At 54.6% G+C, this 14,672-nt stretch overlaps 2 protein-coding genes and 1 long non-coding RNA gene across 7 annotated transcripts in view; 2 read left to right on the plus strand and 1 right to left on the minus strand.

The window, feature by feature from the left end:
- The window catches only part of ECSCR (endothelial cell surface expressed chemotaxis and apoptosis regulator), a 20,638-nt gene extending 15,710 nt beyond the window's left edge, over positions 1–4,928 (minus strand). The window contains exon 1 of one of the 3 annotated variants that reach the window (XM_035338885.1): positions 4,763–4,928. In XM_035338885.1, coding sequence (XP_035194776.1) covers positions 4,763–4,820 — 58 coding nt within the window. In that variant the 5' untranslated portion in view covers positions 4,821–4,928. The remainder of the gene's footprint in view (positions 1–4,762) is intronic. The other 2 variants (XM_035338884.1, XM_035338883.1) reach the window with 2 other exon arrangements.
- On the plus strand, positions 324–1,323 carry LOC118173924. The gene is made up of 3 exons (XR_004754446.1): positions 324–546; positions 825–1,014; positions 1,212–1,323. It is a non-coding gene; the product is annotated as an uncharacterized LOC118173924 (long non-coding RNA).
- Positions 4,929–7,515: 2,587 nt separating the features above from the next.
- Positions 7,516–9,650, plus strand: SMIM33 (small integral membrane protein 33). Of its 3 annotated transcripts, none has more exons than XM_035338886.1 (2): positions 7,516–7,991; positions 8,930–9,650. In XM_035338886.1, exon 2 carries the CDS (start codon positions 9,107–9,109, stop codon positions 9,527–9,529), a length of 423 nt encoding a protein of 140 aa, XP_035194777.1. In that variant the 5' UTR covers positions 7,516–7,991; positions 8,930–9,106; the 3' UTR covers positions 9,530–9,650. The 3 variants fall into 3 exon arrangements, with proteins under 3 accessions (XP_035194777.1, XP_035194778.1, XP_035194779.1); XM_035338887.1 differs by lacking the exon at positions 7,516–7,991 and adding an exon at positions 8,013–8,185; XM_035338888.1 differs by lacking the exon at positions 7,516–7,991 and adding an exon at positions 8,013–8,154.
- Positions 9,651–14,672: the final 5,022 nt, after the last annotated feature.

The raw sequence follows: 14,672 nt of genomic DNA on the forward strand, positions 1-14,672 counted from the left end.
TTTTTTTTTTTTTTTTTTTTTTTTTTTTTTTTTTCCTTTCTTTTTTTTTTCTCCTCCCTGAAACCTGGTCCATGCCCATCTGCACTTATCTGGGCACTTCTCTGTATCATTTAGGAGTAAATCTGTGCTCCAAGCAGGCTGCCCTGCTGTGACCCTCCCAGCTACTTACTGGTTACAGTTTTCTCCCCGATGTGTTTGTTTGAGAGCTCTGCTTTGTTTTATAGACCCTGGGAAACTGAGGTGCACAGAAAGCATCGTGAGCTGCAAGCTCGTTCCTCAGTGCTGCTTTCACACCTTAATTAGGCTCTCAGCCCAGGTTCTGCTTTGTACAGGTCACCTTGCAGGTGGTCCTCATTATCTTGTAGGATTTTGTTCCTAACCAGATGTTGTGTGTTCCAGCTGGTGTAGGGATCAGCTGCTGAACTTGCTCATGTGCTGTACCTCTGGATGGATGTCAACAGAGCCCTGTGACAGCACACACACTGCCATGCCCTGCAGCAGGGGATCAGTGCTAGGTGCTTCTCAGGCACGACTCACTTCCCCCAAGTTCCTGGATGCTCTCTGTCACAGTTTCCAAGTATATTCACAAGCTTTTTAAAAATTATTATTATTTTTTCCAAGAATTCCAAGATATTTATTCCCCAGGGTTTCTTGGGCAGGGTCGTGGCATTGCTGGTAACAACCATGTGGTGTGGTGGTTCTGAAACACCATGCAAGAATGCCAGTTCATTTCCCACTTAGTGAGCTGGGAATTAAGGTTTGTACAGGGCTGGTGGCACGGGGAGCTCTCCTAATTCCCATTCTTTTCACTTTCTTTTCTCAAGTCTCCTGGCTTGAACCTTAGGGGAGTGGCTGAAGGACAGGTGAAGCAGTCCTTGCCTGGATGCATTTGTTTCCTCCCCAGCATCGATGCTGGGCAGGTACCTTACTGCTGCTCCCTGAAACGCCACATCTTGCAGAAGAGGCAGCTAAAGCTTCTTGACCTGACGGGCTCCATCTGGCTCCAAATTTTAGGTGAGTGACCCTGATGATATCATCTAATTTTATTCCTAATTTTTTTTTATAGATGGGAGTTTTTGAATTAGCCCTGCCTCATCTGGGGAAAACAAGGCATGGGAGTGCTTAAACACAAAACCCAGTGGTTCTGTGTCCCACCCAGTGCGTTCAGCTGTGACGTGCTGCTCCTTGGCTAACAACTGCACTGACTTCAGTTTGACTCCAAGGTTATAGCAACTCCAGAGTCACTTCTAGCTAACACCAGAGGAGCTGATTGGGTCGTAAGCCTGGAGCTGCTTGCTCAGAGCTGTGCCACCTTTGGAAGTGAGCAGAAATCGCAGTTGTGCATGATGTGTGTGAGGGGGGAAGCTGGGGGTGACCCAGTGTGGCAAAAGCCTTCTTGCATCCCTTCCTTTGCTGAGACCTACTGGTGGCTGTCCCCAGTTGCAGAAAGGTTTATCTGAAGGGTGGATGGACACAGTCCACATCTCTGCCATGTTGCTGCAACAACCAGCTCAGTGTGAGCACTCTGCCTCTTCATGTGAGGTGGCAAGCCTGAGCTCTGAGCTTGCATCTGTGCTGCAGTGTCCCCATCGCACCGCTGAGTCCCAGATCAACAGCCTTGATCATGGGGAGCTGGGTCCCAGACCCGTGCTTCCTCCACCAGCAAGTGGTAAGAAAATTATTACTAAGCTGTGAAATTTATCTGCTAGTAAGGTAATGTTTTACCACATTCCTGCTGTTTTGCCAGGTTTGTGGGAAGTTTTACCAGCTACTGGCATTAAGGGCAGAGTCTCCTTGAAACCCCTGTATCTCCAAAGACCAGCACAACCAGAGATACTAGATGGGGCTTTGCTCCTTCCTGCTGTACTGACGTGATTCTTCTGAAGGGTAGAAACAGCCCATAATTCTACAAAAAAGCCTGAATTGGCAGCTATTTGTCACTGCTGTGGTTGGATTATATTGAGTGGGCTCATTAAGAACTGAAGTAACGAGACCTCCTAGCTGAGGCTTGGCAGTGATGCCTCTTGCTAGTGCTGTGCAAGGCACAGATCTCCTGTGCTCCAGCCCCTACGTTGGCTTTCCCAGCAGGAGGGTTCTTGCTCTGGTTACCAGCACTGTCTCCTCCAAGGACACCTGTTGTTGACTCACCTATTGTAAGGAACATAATTGCTGGAAACAGCCTCCAGTTAAGTCAGCTCTGCAGAGTCATCAGCAGAGTTTCGTCTTACTAGAAGGGAGCAGTTTGTTTTGTGAACAAACATTTCTCCGAACCTCCTCCTGCTTTCTCTTCCTTGTACACCAGGCCAGGGTTGCTCTGGCCTGTCCTTTTTGCCCAAGGAGGGTCAGGGAGGGATCTTGGGGATACCCTCGGGCATCACCTGGCATGGGCAGAGACTAGCAAAGAAAAGAACTGTCTGCAAAGGTGGAGAAGCCTTCTCCTGCTGCTTGGTGGTGTAAGAAACAGGATCTGAACTAGGTGTCTTTAACATTCCCTGCGATGCCAGAGAAGACATCTTGGCAGGTGCATTTTTAAAAGCACTGCAATTTGTTGTGACTGGGGCCAGCATAAATCTCTTTTGCATGATCTTGCAACCACCTGAGTGCCCAAAGAATACAAATCCTGTCCCTGTCATCTGAGGAACAAGGCAGAACCAGCAGCAGGAGTCCGTTCTAGGACTCCCTGGATGCCCTCATGTCGGGATGCAAATGTTGTCTGGAAGGTCTCCTGTTACTGGATGTCTGCCCTCTGTCTGCACCCCACTTCTTTGAGTACCTCTGGGCCGTGCTCCCTGTGGCATTATCCATTCACTGCTGCGATGCAGATAAGGAAAGCAGCAATCAATGGGAAAATTCTGCTGGGTTCTCACCAGCTTCCAAAAGGAATTTTGCAGTGGAAATCTTTTGTCTGGGAAATGCCTGCCCATTGTAATGGAAACTGTTCATAGGAAGAGGTTTGTTTGGACAGATTTTTCGTTAAGCATTTCTATGGGATGAAAAAAAGATTGGAAGTGGTCCAAAACTTCCCACTTGAGCGATTTCAAGCTAACAGTAGTTGAACCTCCCTTCAGAAGTAACTGTAAGCTTAGGAATTCAAATTAATAAAATTCATTAATAAATTAACGAACTTGCAAAAAGCACCAAAAGCCTATGTGAAGACAGTAGTTTCCAGCCAGCTATTCTGCACAATGCTGGGGCTTCACAGGGTTACTTCCACCTGCTCAAGAGCAAGGACACCACCAAGCTCTTCTGCCTTAATACTTCCTAGTTCCCTTCTTCAGCTGCCTGCGTGTCAGGGAGCCAGCAGCATCACTGACCTGGCCTCTGTCCCTTTCACTTAAGCTTCTGCAGAAGGCAAAGCAGCAATATCCCCCAAGAAGTGGGCCACCTTAGTGACTTTAATATAACATTGGCTTTAATTTTCATTTAATTTCTACTTCAGAACTGTCATGCAAAGATGGTGATACAAAATACACAATAATGTTGAAGGCTGGTTTTGACTGCAGCCAGAGGTCCACAGCAAGCACCAGCAATGCTGTTACCATTATTTGCACCCACCGGCATCACACGTCTAGTGGGAACAGCCCCTGCCCTGTGATTTGAAGCAGACTGCAGAGGACAGAGTTAAAGTGACGTGCTCAGGACTGAAGGATGGAGGTGGCATCCCTTCCACCTGATCCGGCAACAGCTGGGGAGCAAACCTCTTGGGTAGGGTGATCAACCCATGAGCTGGTCCTGGCATAGTGCAGCTGGCCCAGACAAGGTGCTGACAACCTTGGTAATGTTCCTGTCCTGCCAAATATTTGTAAGGGGGAAGAAATGCACTCTGGCCAGGTATTAAGAAGCATGACAGCATGGCCAAGGGGCTTCAGTTCCATCGGGCACAATTTACCCCTGTGCTGAAGTCAGCAGCCCTCTAATAAAGAGACATTTTCCAGTCTATGTGCTCTTCCTTCTGAGAGCTAGCACCTGACTTGGCTTTATAGTGTGTCTTTTAAAAATCCTCTTAATGCCAAGGCAGTGGCTGTAACCTATAGGCAACTTCCATGGTTTAATGATAAAAACTTTGGATCCAAGCAACACGGTGTTATTTTTAGGTGGCTTTCTGTTAGAAGCAGCAGTGATATTGCAGTCTATATTCCTCTGAATGCCTTTAGGCTCACAGCTCCTACAGCTGTCACCAACACAAGAGGTGCCTGGATGTGGGAAAAAACAACCTGTCACACTTCACCACAGGAAACCTGTTCCTTGGAGGTATGCTCACCGCATCCCCCACCACGACCCATGTGTCAAGGAAAATTAGGAGCAGAATTACTACAATAAGGACAATACATGTACTGTGTGAGTCTTGCACCTGACTCATGTGCTCTTTGTGTTTACATCAGCAAGAAGAAAATTTAAAGTCAAGGAAAAAATTACTTTTGAGGAAAATATCCTGTACACCAAAAGTTCCACCTTTACCCTTATTTGACAGAAGTCACTTGCTACACAGTGCCTCAGTATGCCTCAACAGAAACAAACCTTTTGTTAACCAGGAAACAACTTCTGTTATTCCAGCACAGTCAAACAAACCCCATAACACCTGACACGGCGAGATTTCTCCAAACAACCTGACTCCTGCCACCCCTGAATTTAAAGCTTGGACTTTTCTTATGGCAGCTACTCCACACTTAAATCTCTATCCGGATCCCTTTGGGGAGCTGGGCTCCCCAGGCCCACCCCTGGCACCGTGTCACCGTCCTCAGGTGTGAGCCGAGCGCCTTACCTCTGATGAGCACGCAGCCAAACAGCCACAGGAGCGGGTGGACGGACGGAGCCAGCATCTTCCCCTCGGCTCGTGGCTGTGCAGCTCTGCTGGGGCTCTGTCCATACCGAGAGTGAAAAGAGGGCGAGGAACGATTTGCCTGCTTGGGCTGATTCTAGCAGAGCTTCCTGTTAAAGAATAGAAGGAAACGGGCTGAATCCACAGGGGAACTGTGTTTTTTAGCCCATTATGGTCGAAGAGGATATGAGACATCGCTTACCGACGGCAAAGGAAACCTCGCCATCGATGTGTTGGGGAGTTCAGTTCTCACAGCGGGGAGAGCAGTGGCACAGGGGGCCTGCCTGGCCTTGGGCCTCGGTTGTGTCTTTATAGTACTTGGGCTTTTTTTGGAGATTATGTCTGGGGCAAGGGTGTGCCCCGGGTGATCTGCTCCACATCAGTCGTGAGGGCTGCACTGGTCATCCCCTGAGAGGGGATTTCTTAAAATCCCTGAGAGGGGTTTGGAAATACCTGACCATGGAGGGGCTGGGCTTTCCCACAGCCAGTGCTCCACATGCTCTGAGCCCTCGTCCTGCTCCTCCCCATGCAGCTCCAGCAAGTGCAGGCACCAGGACCGTTGGTTTTGGGATGCTGCTTTTCAGGTAGCAGCAGCATCCTTCCCCACAGGACGTACTGCACGAGACAGGCTTAGAGTGACCCTAATCCCATTCTTTGATGAAACTGGAAAATTGGCTTGGTCCTGCTCCCCGTCCAGCCCCGCTCACCAGGGGATTGGGATGTTCAGCTTCTTGGCCCCGACTTTGTGATGGGTTGCACACCTGTCTGCACATTCTGTCTGTCCCCAGCATAGCTTGAGCTTCACAGGTAATACATTGCCCCGTGCTGGATGTGAGTGGGTGTTTGGGGGGAAAATGGGTCTTAGAGTCTCCATGTGGGAAGGGATTCAGTGCCCGCCTGTCTCAGAGGGTCCCTGCAGGACTCTGGGGACAAATCCAGAGCGTGGTGGTGTTACAGCATCAGGAATTTCCGCAGCATTGGCTCCTGTGCCCTCTGCACCACTGTGGCACCCAGAGCAGGTGTGTGCTCAGCAGAGTCCCGGCTGGGGCAGACTGGTCAGACTGGGAGCTTTGCTGCCCGTGCCTGTCCCTGTTGGCTGCTCCTCCCTGCCTCAGACTCTTCAAATACTGTGCTGCCCCTCTTTGTGCTAGGCAAGATGCAGAGCCCTTTGTTTCCTTACAAAAAGCCTTGTTATAGGGGAAATGGGTTTGTTTCCCTTTGGCAGCTCAGGGGAGGCTGGATGGGGGGGCAGGTGTTTGGGGGAGTGCAGGGCTTGCACCTCCTGCCCTGGGCTGTTCCATGCTCAGCCCTGTGGGTCCGGAGCTCTGCTCTCTGCACTGGGACAACACAGATTTCCAACGTGTCCCTCGTGTCTGTCCCCCATCCCCAACAGCCCTCTTCCTCCAGAAGTCTGCCCGAGCCATGTCAGGCATGCCGAGCCCAGCTGGGGACACCGTAATGCTGTGCCGGGTGCTCAGTGGGGCCTCAGAGGAAAGCTTGGGGCTGGCGCAGCCTCTTGTGGCAGCCTCTGCCCTGGCTCCTGGGTCCAGGGGCTGCATCCAGCACCTCCTGCAGTCCTGGGAAGCCACAGAGGCAGCCAAGGGCAGCAGAGCTGCTTCATCCACCTTGTGTCACTGTGCAGAGGGCATCAGAAAGGTATGTATGCCCTGGGGCTGCTTGCAGTGTCCTTGCTTCCCACAGCCAGGAGACGGTGGCAGGAGTGGCGGGAGAGATCTCCCACGCACCGTGCAAGTCCTTATATTTCAGCGTGTCTCTTAAACACCTCCAAAACCTAAGCAAACTAGAAGCAGCCAGCACAGGATCATAGAATCGCAGAATCATAGAACGGCTCAGGTTGGAAGGGCGCTCAAAGACCACCCGCTTCCAGCCCCCTGCCATGGCAGGGATGCCACCCACTAGATCAGGTTGCCCAGGGCCTCGTCCAACCTGATTTTGATCATCTTGATCATCTCACAGCAGATTTTGCTTTCACAAAACCTCTGTTAACAGCCTCCTCCCCCCGAACCATTTTTTTTCTCTTGCACAGATGTGATTGTCAGAGATTATGCTGTAGATTAAGGTTTTACTGAATCCTGAAACGAGCCCAAATTCCCAGAAGCAGCAGCTCTAACGTGCAGCCAAATCTCTGCTGGAAGCTTGCTCGGCTGGATGGGGGATGAAGTGTTTCCCACCCTGACCCCACAGTGTACAGGAAAGAGGGAGCACAAATATTCACCCAGGCTGGTTTGCTGAGCGGCAGCCTCCAGGTAGGAGCAATTTTGTTCTGGGATAGGAAGGGGGGGAGGTGGTGTTTTGTAATGGCTTTGCAGAGATAAATCTCCAAGGACCCATCTTTTCTGCACTGTGACGTGCTGGGGGTCAACCCGGTGGTGCGGTCAGACTGCACGGTGTCCCCAGGCCAGGGGGACAGAACCCACCTGCCGGGGGCATCCCTGGAGCCTTGCTTCCATGGTCCTTGAGATCTCTGCGCCCCAGACCGGGGTTAGCAGCACCAGCACATCTGTGAAGCACTCAGATATTACAGCGTTCACGTGGCTGGTGATGGCGGAGCACAGCGGGCTCCTCGGCTGCCTCAGGGCAGAGGGAAGCGTGGTCACCCCCTCACCCACCCGGTGGGGCACGGCACCCTGCCCCCTGCGCACCTGGAGGAGACGCTCCCCGTCCTGCCGCGGCGGGTGCTGCTGGTGTGCTGGGTGTCTCTGGAGCAAGGTGTGAGCTTCAGCACAGCAGCGGCGTGGGCTCACCCTGCTGCTGGCCATAGCGGGGCTGGCACGGTCCTGCTGCAGAAGTCAGCCTTGGGGCTGCACCACCTCGCAGGGCGAGGAGCCTTCCAGCTCAGAGTTGTGCGGATACGCTTTGCCGGATTGTGCAAACAGCTCACGCACAAGAGTGACTTTTAGGCTGATTTCTAAGTGCAGTAATATTTAAGGACAAGTCAGCGAAAGGAGGGAGGTTTCCTGCAGCTGGAAAGCTGGGGGCTGTGCATGTGGCTCTGGAGGGGCGGTGGGTGCTCTCGCCCTGAACAAAAGGCGCTTGTCTTGCAGCCGAGGAGCGCAGCGCAGCGAGAGGAGCGCTTCCTGCCCGTGTGCCTGTGTGTCCCCGCGTGGGGCAGCGAGGGAGAGGCGGCGGCGCTGATGTGGCACCGCGCTAGGTAAGGCAGCACCTCGTGTGTGTGGGATGAGCAGGCGCTTCCTCCTCCACGCGGGGAGTCCCAGGCATGACGTGGCAGCCTCCGAGGTGAGTGCCAACACCCTGCCTGCCCCTGCAGCACCTTCCTGGAGGCTTCTCTGCTGGTTCTGCCCTCCCTGCTGGAGGTGATGATTCCCCCGGCGCAGGGACACCCAGGTACCCCTGCGGGGCTTTTCTCCTTCCCCTCCTGCTGCTTCCTGCTCCCAGCTCTCTGCTGTGCTGTCTCCCATGGGGTTTCACATCTGGCCTGACTTGCAGAGGTTTTGGCAGGGTTGGGCCTCCCAGGGAGCTCCCCGGGGGGGTTGGTCTTGGATTAGCACCGTGGGGCTGGGGGGAAAGAGGGGAGTGTGGGGGTCTCCCTTCCAGGGGCTCCTGGTCCCCGTCACCAGTGGCAGTGGGCCTGGGACAAGGGGATGCAGGACAGGACAAGGGGGTGCAGGTCTGGACAAGGGGACGCAGGACACTGCCTCTGGCTGTTCTCTGTTGTCTGCCTGGCTGAACGTGTCCAGGGCACCATCACTGCAACCCCAGATGTGACCGTCAAAATTTATCCTGTCTGTGGAGCCTGAGGGAGGGAGCATGCAGGGGACAGTCCCATTCCCTGGCAGCCGGCTGGGGCTGTGCTTCTGCCTGCGGAAAGCACTCGCTCAGAGTTTTCCCATTACACTGAGCACTTGGGGAGCAGCAAAGGACAGGTTTTGGTTGTGTTCAGTCTTGTTAAACCCCCTGGGCGCTGCTGCTCGCTGTCCTGGGGTGTGTGGGCAGGCTCCTGCCCTCCTGTGGGACACGTGGGCAAGACGAACATTCATCCTGGCCGTTCCCAGCCCTAGAGCTGCACGTTGCTCAGGAGGGTTTGCTAAATGCCCAGAGCCCTTATCTCATGCTGAATCTTTTCCCTAGATCCAGAGGAAAGTGCATCCAGAGCCTTCTTCCAAGTCTCCAAGGCTGGAGAACTGCAAGTACAGTGACAGCGGGAGCCGCCGAAACGAGGGCACGAGACAAGGACATCAGACAGCCCCCGTTCAGTGACAACCCCTCTCCATCCCGTGTTTCTGTCCCAGCTCAGCTTGCTCAGCCATGAATGCCTCCATGCTCGGCAGCCAGCTGAGACACCCCGAGCCCCAGGACGTGGCTGCCTTCACTCCCGTCTCTGTCGTTAGGAGCATGACGAAGAAATCTGATGCCCTGCCCATGATCTCCATGATCGTGGCCATCTTTGTCCTCCTGGCCATCTTCATCATCATCATGGTGCACTACGGCCCTCAGCTCCGCACCATCCAGATCACCCTTTACCACGAGCCCATGCCGCAGGACTTGGACGATGGGGTGCACCTCACGGACTGGAAGAAGCTGGGCTCCCAGAAGAAGCCTCCTGCCCAGCCCGGCCAGTGGGAGCTGGGCGCCGTGGCCACGGCCAGCCTGAGCTGCCAGTGCTCCTGCAGGCACCACCTCCCCTGCAGGAGCGCCGAGCCCAACATCATCGAGATCACCTACCTGTGAAAATAGGGACTGGGATGATGGCTTAGCCCAGGACTTGCCGCTTCCTGCGCACTGAGGTTTGCAGGAATCACCCCAGGATCGTGTCTGTCTCCAGGGGGCTGAGTGTCACTGCAGTGACCCATCGGCAGCCCCTCAACATCCAGACCCGTGTCCCTCTTGCAGCGCACAGCTCCGGCCGGGCCATGACACCGTTATTTGACACCAAGCAAAAACTGAGTCCCCAGCCCAGGGTCTGGGACTGGGTCAGCCTGACTGGGACAGCTTTAGCATTTTTCCTGCCCTGGTTTCACCCACAGGCTGTCCCACACAGCCTGGAGTGCTCAGGAGAACCATCCTGGTCCTTGCTCTGTGAGTGTTGACTTTACCCTCACCCCCGTGGCAGGAACTGGAAGTTGCCTGGTCTGGAGTAGCTTTCTGGATTAGGGATGTTTCCACATACACAGTGCCCCCATTATTCTGATGGCATGGCACAGAAAAGCCTCTGGTCCCTTTTTCCCTCTATGCCACAGCCCCTGTCCCTTTGCTGGAGAGCTGGACTCTGTCCTCCCTCCTGCCGGCCCCAGAGCGGGCTCAGCCTGCTGTGACAGACAGCCTGCAGCATCTCTGTGCACCACGGCAGGGTGTGGAGACCTGAGGACATCTTCAGTGGGGTCATCTTCATCTGCTGTCTGCTGCCCCTGGACCAGGAAAAGCTCCATGCTCTGCTCGGGGGCCCAGGACCAGCACTGCTGGGACAGATGTTGGTGGCTCTCAGTCACCCCGGGCAGGTACAGGTACAGAGGGAGCAGATGGAGGGTGAAACATCACCAGGTGAGAGCAGACTGTGGTGTCCTGCTCGGCTCTGGGAGCCTTCCTGCTGCTGGAGGTGCAAGGCATCTCTTTGGACAAGAAACTGCTCGCAGCTTCTCCTCACTCGGTGGAAAATGGGTGTCCAAGCCTGGCTTCAGTGCGTGGCTCACAGGCAGTTCCTGGGGAGGGAACAAACCTCTGGGATCATCCTCAAGGACTTGTTCCGCTGAGTAGTCCCAGAAGTCAAACACAGCTCCCACCTCTCCCCTTCCCACGCCAGCAAAGCAAGGCCAGATCTGCGCCCATCCCAAGCTGCATCCTCGGCACAGATCCCTCTGGGCACCGCTGGACAAGAACCGGGGGCTCTCACCCCTTCCTCCAGCGCTGGGCGCTGCTGACCGGGCAGGTGCTCTGGCTTCCTCCAGCTCACTGAAGTCCAGCTTGTTCTCTCGCTTGCTTTAAAGCAGCAGTTGGACTTGCTGGGAAATGGTGGTGTTTATAATAAATATAATTTATATTATATGTAGCTGTTGTTGTTTTCTGTTCTGATCTTATTCCATTTGTTTTCTGGAGGGTGTAATGCATTGCCAGCTTTCCCACGCCTCTGTGGTTAAGGTGTGGATATCGTCTGAGCTGGAAACCACTGAGTCTCCCCTCCCTTTGTATGTCCGCACACGCTTTAAAGAATGGCAACTCAGTGCTTATTTTTCAATGTATACATCTGTAATTAACAACACGTGACGAGCTGACGACCTTCCAGGGACATCTCTTTAAATGATGTCTGTAGGCTCTGGTAGTCATGGTGCTCACCTGCGTCAGGGGTGAGGAGCAGGAAACGAGATCAAGAAAAACCTTCCCACAATTTACACGGAGGTTATGCCGTGAGCTGAGGTGGTGCCACCCATCCAGGGCCCATCGCCGCGTCACCACCCAGCTTTCGTGGTTTTGTCCTTGGGGAACAGGGAACGGCTTTGGTAAAGTCTTTGATCGGAGAAACGGGAGCTCTCGTCACGGCTCCCACCGAAGGACAACTGCAGCACCCAAACACTGCATCTGCGGTGATTGAGAATCACTTGAATATTAATGAGGAAGATAAAACGGATAATTATTACTAAAACTCATCGATTTGCAGCCGCTCAGGACTTGTGAAGATCTGATTTATCTTACAGTGTGCTTTGGCCTAGATCTATCACTTGCACAGCTGAGGAGCTGGGGAACCCCCACCTTTTCCAAATGTTTTGCTGGGGTTTGGGTATTTCAGGCTGTCAGACTAAAAGCAAACGGAACTGGCAGTGGAGCAGGGGAGCTGATGGGGCTCAGTTTTCACCTGTGCTCATCCCGGGCTCAGATCCCCCAGTCCAGCCCAGCAGCCCCTGCTCCTGTATGGCCTTGTTCAGGGAAGATCTAGCATTGAAGTTCTGGCCTTCAGGATTTTTTTTTCTGGGAATTTCATTTGCAAACAGGTATTTATGTATAACTTTTTGAGATACAGGGGCAACTAGAGAAGAGTTAAAAATTACTGTAGGACTCAATAACAAACGAGCAACAATCTTTTGCCAATTTTCTTCTCCAGAAGGACACCAACGGTAATACTTTAACCCAGCTTCTCATTTCTTTCTCCTACGTAATAAAATGCCACTTTTACAGATTCTCCTCTTTTCTCTTTGGCCAGCTCAGCCATTACCTGCCTATAGACCTGCTTGTTGTAGCGCAGGGATTTATAGAACACGTCGGGGTTCTCAGGCGGGGGACGCTGCGCACGCAAATCATCCTAACATCATTACTCTCTGTTCAAACACCGAGCTTGCTCCAATTTGTTCTGCTTCTAACTTTCTCCCCCTCCTTAATAGTCTTTATAGGAGCGCAGAGCGGCAGCAGTTCTCTTTGCACAGGGGAGCTCCAGGAGCATCCTGGCTGAGCCTGTGCACTTGGCCACCGGCTGCGCTTCGCAGAGCCGGGGTCTCATTAGCCATTGCCCACCGCTCCTGCAATTTCCCTCCTAATTAGGGCGTCCACCCGCGGCAGGGGGAGCCCCCGCAGGCCCGCCGAGGCTCGCCGCTCCCGGGTCTGCTGCCGCCGCAGCGCGGAGCAGCAGTGGGCTCTGGCGGCGGCTGCGCGCCCTGCAGGCAGCGCCCGGTGTCCCTGTCCCCCCTCCGTCCCCCTTCGTCCCTCCTGTCCCCAACCCCGGTGGCATCGCAGCTGGGGGCAGCCTGGGTTGGGATGTGCCCGACTTGGGGCTCCCTGGGACGAGGCTGCAGGGAGAGGCGGCGAAGCCTGCTCCAGGAGGGATGCGAGGAGTTGGGGTCCTGAGCGAGCCAGCCCGAAGCGGACCCCATGGGAGCAGGAGGCTCGGCCAGGTGGCGTGTGGCCGTCCCTTTCCAGTCTCCTTCTGCTTTTAGGGGGAAGGTGGGCACGTGGAAAGGCAGAACCCCTGAGGGCTGCCCAGCTCCCGTGGGGTGCGAGGGGGAATCAGTCCCTGGGAGCAGCCATGCCTTTCTTTGCCCCGTCCTTGTAGCCGTCCTGCATGCACAACGCCCCAGGTGTGGAACCAGTGTCCCACCTCGGGTTGTGCCCCATGGCTGGTGGCATTCCTGTCCTCAGGCATTTTCTCCCCCCCAGTGGAGCAGAGAGTAAAGTCCTGCTTCCCTGCATGGCCCACGGGGTAAGTTGAAGCCCCGAGCATCCCAACGAGGCTGCATCTGGGGACCTCTTTAGCTGTGTTTGTTCTGATCTCTCCTTGGATTGACGTTATTTCTAAACTCCTCTCTTTTGATGTTACCTTTCACCATGATGGGAAATTTTCTTTTCACTTTTCATTTCTGCTTCCTTATGAGAAAAATGAATCGTGTGTCTGACCCTGGGCTTTCACCTGCCTCCCTCCCACCACGCCGGAGCGGGACAGACCCCTCCTGGGGGCTGTGCATGACCGCAGCTGCCTACAGCCAGGGAGCTGGGGAAAACCAGCTTCTGAGCTCTCTCCTGGTGATCTGCTGAAACTGGACCTGCTGGGTCCAGCAAATACTTGAAAGCTGCCGTGGAGTCCGAATGAGGGTGGTCAGGCCGGGCTCTGCCACGTGCCGTGGGTGCAGCTCTGGGGGTCGGGGTTCCCCTGGGGGCCCCATGGCTGTGTTTTGCTGAGCCTGGAGGGCTCACAGGGGGAGCTTCAGAGGAGCCGGGTTTTTGCACCAGTAAATGGCGTTTGTGCCTGCTTCGGGCACCACCAGCATTGTGCAGTAACTGAGCGCAGCCGGTGCTCTTTGTGGGCTCTGAATGGAAGGCCGTAGGGCAGCCAGGCTCCCAGGGGAGGAGGCTGGAGCCTGGAGACACAAAGCAGGCTGCGGAGGTCTCGGAGCACCTGCAAGCTGGGAACCTGCCTGCGTGCGGACAGGAAGGAAAAGTGGGAGGAAAACTCTTCCATTGTTAGCACCAATTCTTATTTTACTGGCGGTGCTCCCGGCACGTCTCGGCTCATCCCCCATTTTTCTTCACTATTTTTGTTTGCATTCCTTTGCTTGCCTTCCTCCAAGACACGGCCGGCGGTTTGCAGCCCAGCAATGCTTGGGCAGCGTCCTGCAGCCCCACCTCTGCTGACGTCCCCACGGGCCAGGGTCAGGGCAGGGGCTTGTTCCTGAGGCCATCCAGGTCCTGAAGCCCCCAGCAGGAAGCTGCCCCCTCCCTGCCGCCCACCCAAAGCCACGTGGGGGCCGCGGGACGTCCGCTCCTCCCGTGCCCGAGAGCATCCCTGTGGCAGAGCCCGTGGCTTTGCCTCCTTTAGCCGAGGAGGAAGCCACCGCACAAAGAAGGGAAATGACCCGGCGAAGGTCACCTGGGGCTGGGGCCGAGCCCGGGACCAGCATCGTGAGGTCCTGGTGCCACGGCTGAGCTGTGCTGGAGCGGGACGGGTGTGGGTTTTATGTGTGGGTGGCACTGAGTGTCACCCTGAGTGCCCAGGGGAAAACGGAGCAGGGTTGCATTCAAAAGCCGCCTGCTGAAAAACGCAGCGTGGGCACATCGCCCTTGAAACCAACAGCAAAAGGCAGTGTGAGGACTGGGGGTCGCAGGCTGGATTTGGAAAAAATTAAAACAAATCAGGGTAAGTCAGAAACTTGATGGCATCGGGAAGAAGCCTTTAGGGTGATGCAGGAGCAGAGGGCCATCATCGCTTCTGAAGCTTCCTGAAGCTTGTGCGTGGGTTTGGCTGGATGTAATTCACCGTGTGTTTTGAATGGTGACCGCAGCAGTGGTCCCTGGAGGCTGGAAGCGAGGCACATCCCCACACCTCGCCGGGCCAGGCGGCGTGCTGCCCCACGAGCCCCCACCCCACGAGCATTGTGCCGACCCGGGCCTCCCTTTT

Source organism: Oxyura jamaicensis, chromosome 13 (assembly GCF_011077185.1).
Source record: "Oxyura jamaicensis isolate SHBP4307 breed ruddy duck chromosome 13, BPBGC_Ojam_1.0, whole genome shotgun sequence".
In the NCBI taxonomy this organism is placed as follows: domain Eukaryota; kingdom Metazoa; phylum Chordata; class Aves; order Anseriformes; family Anatidae; genus Oxyura; species Oxyura jamaicensis.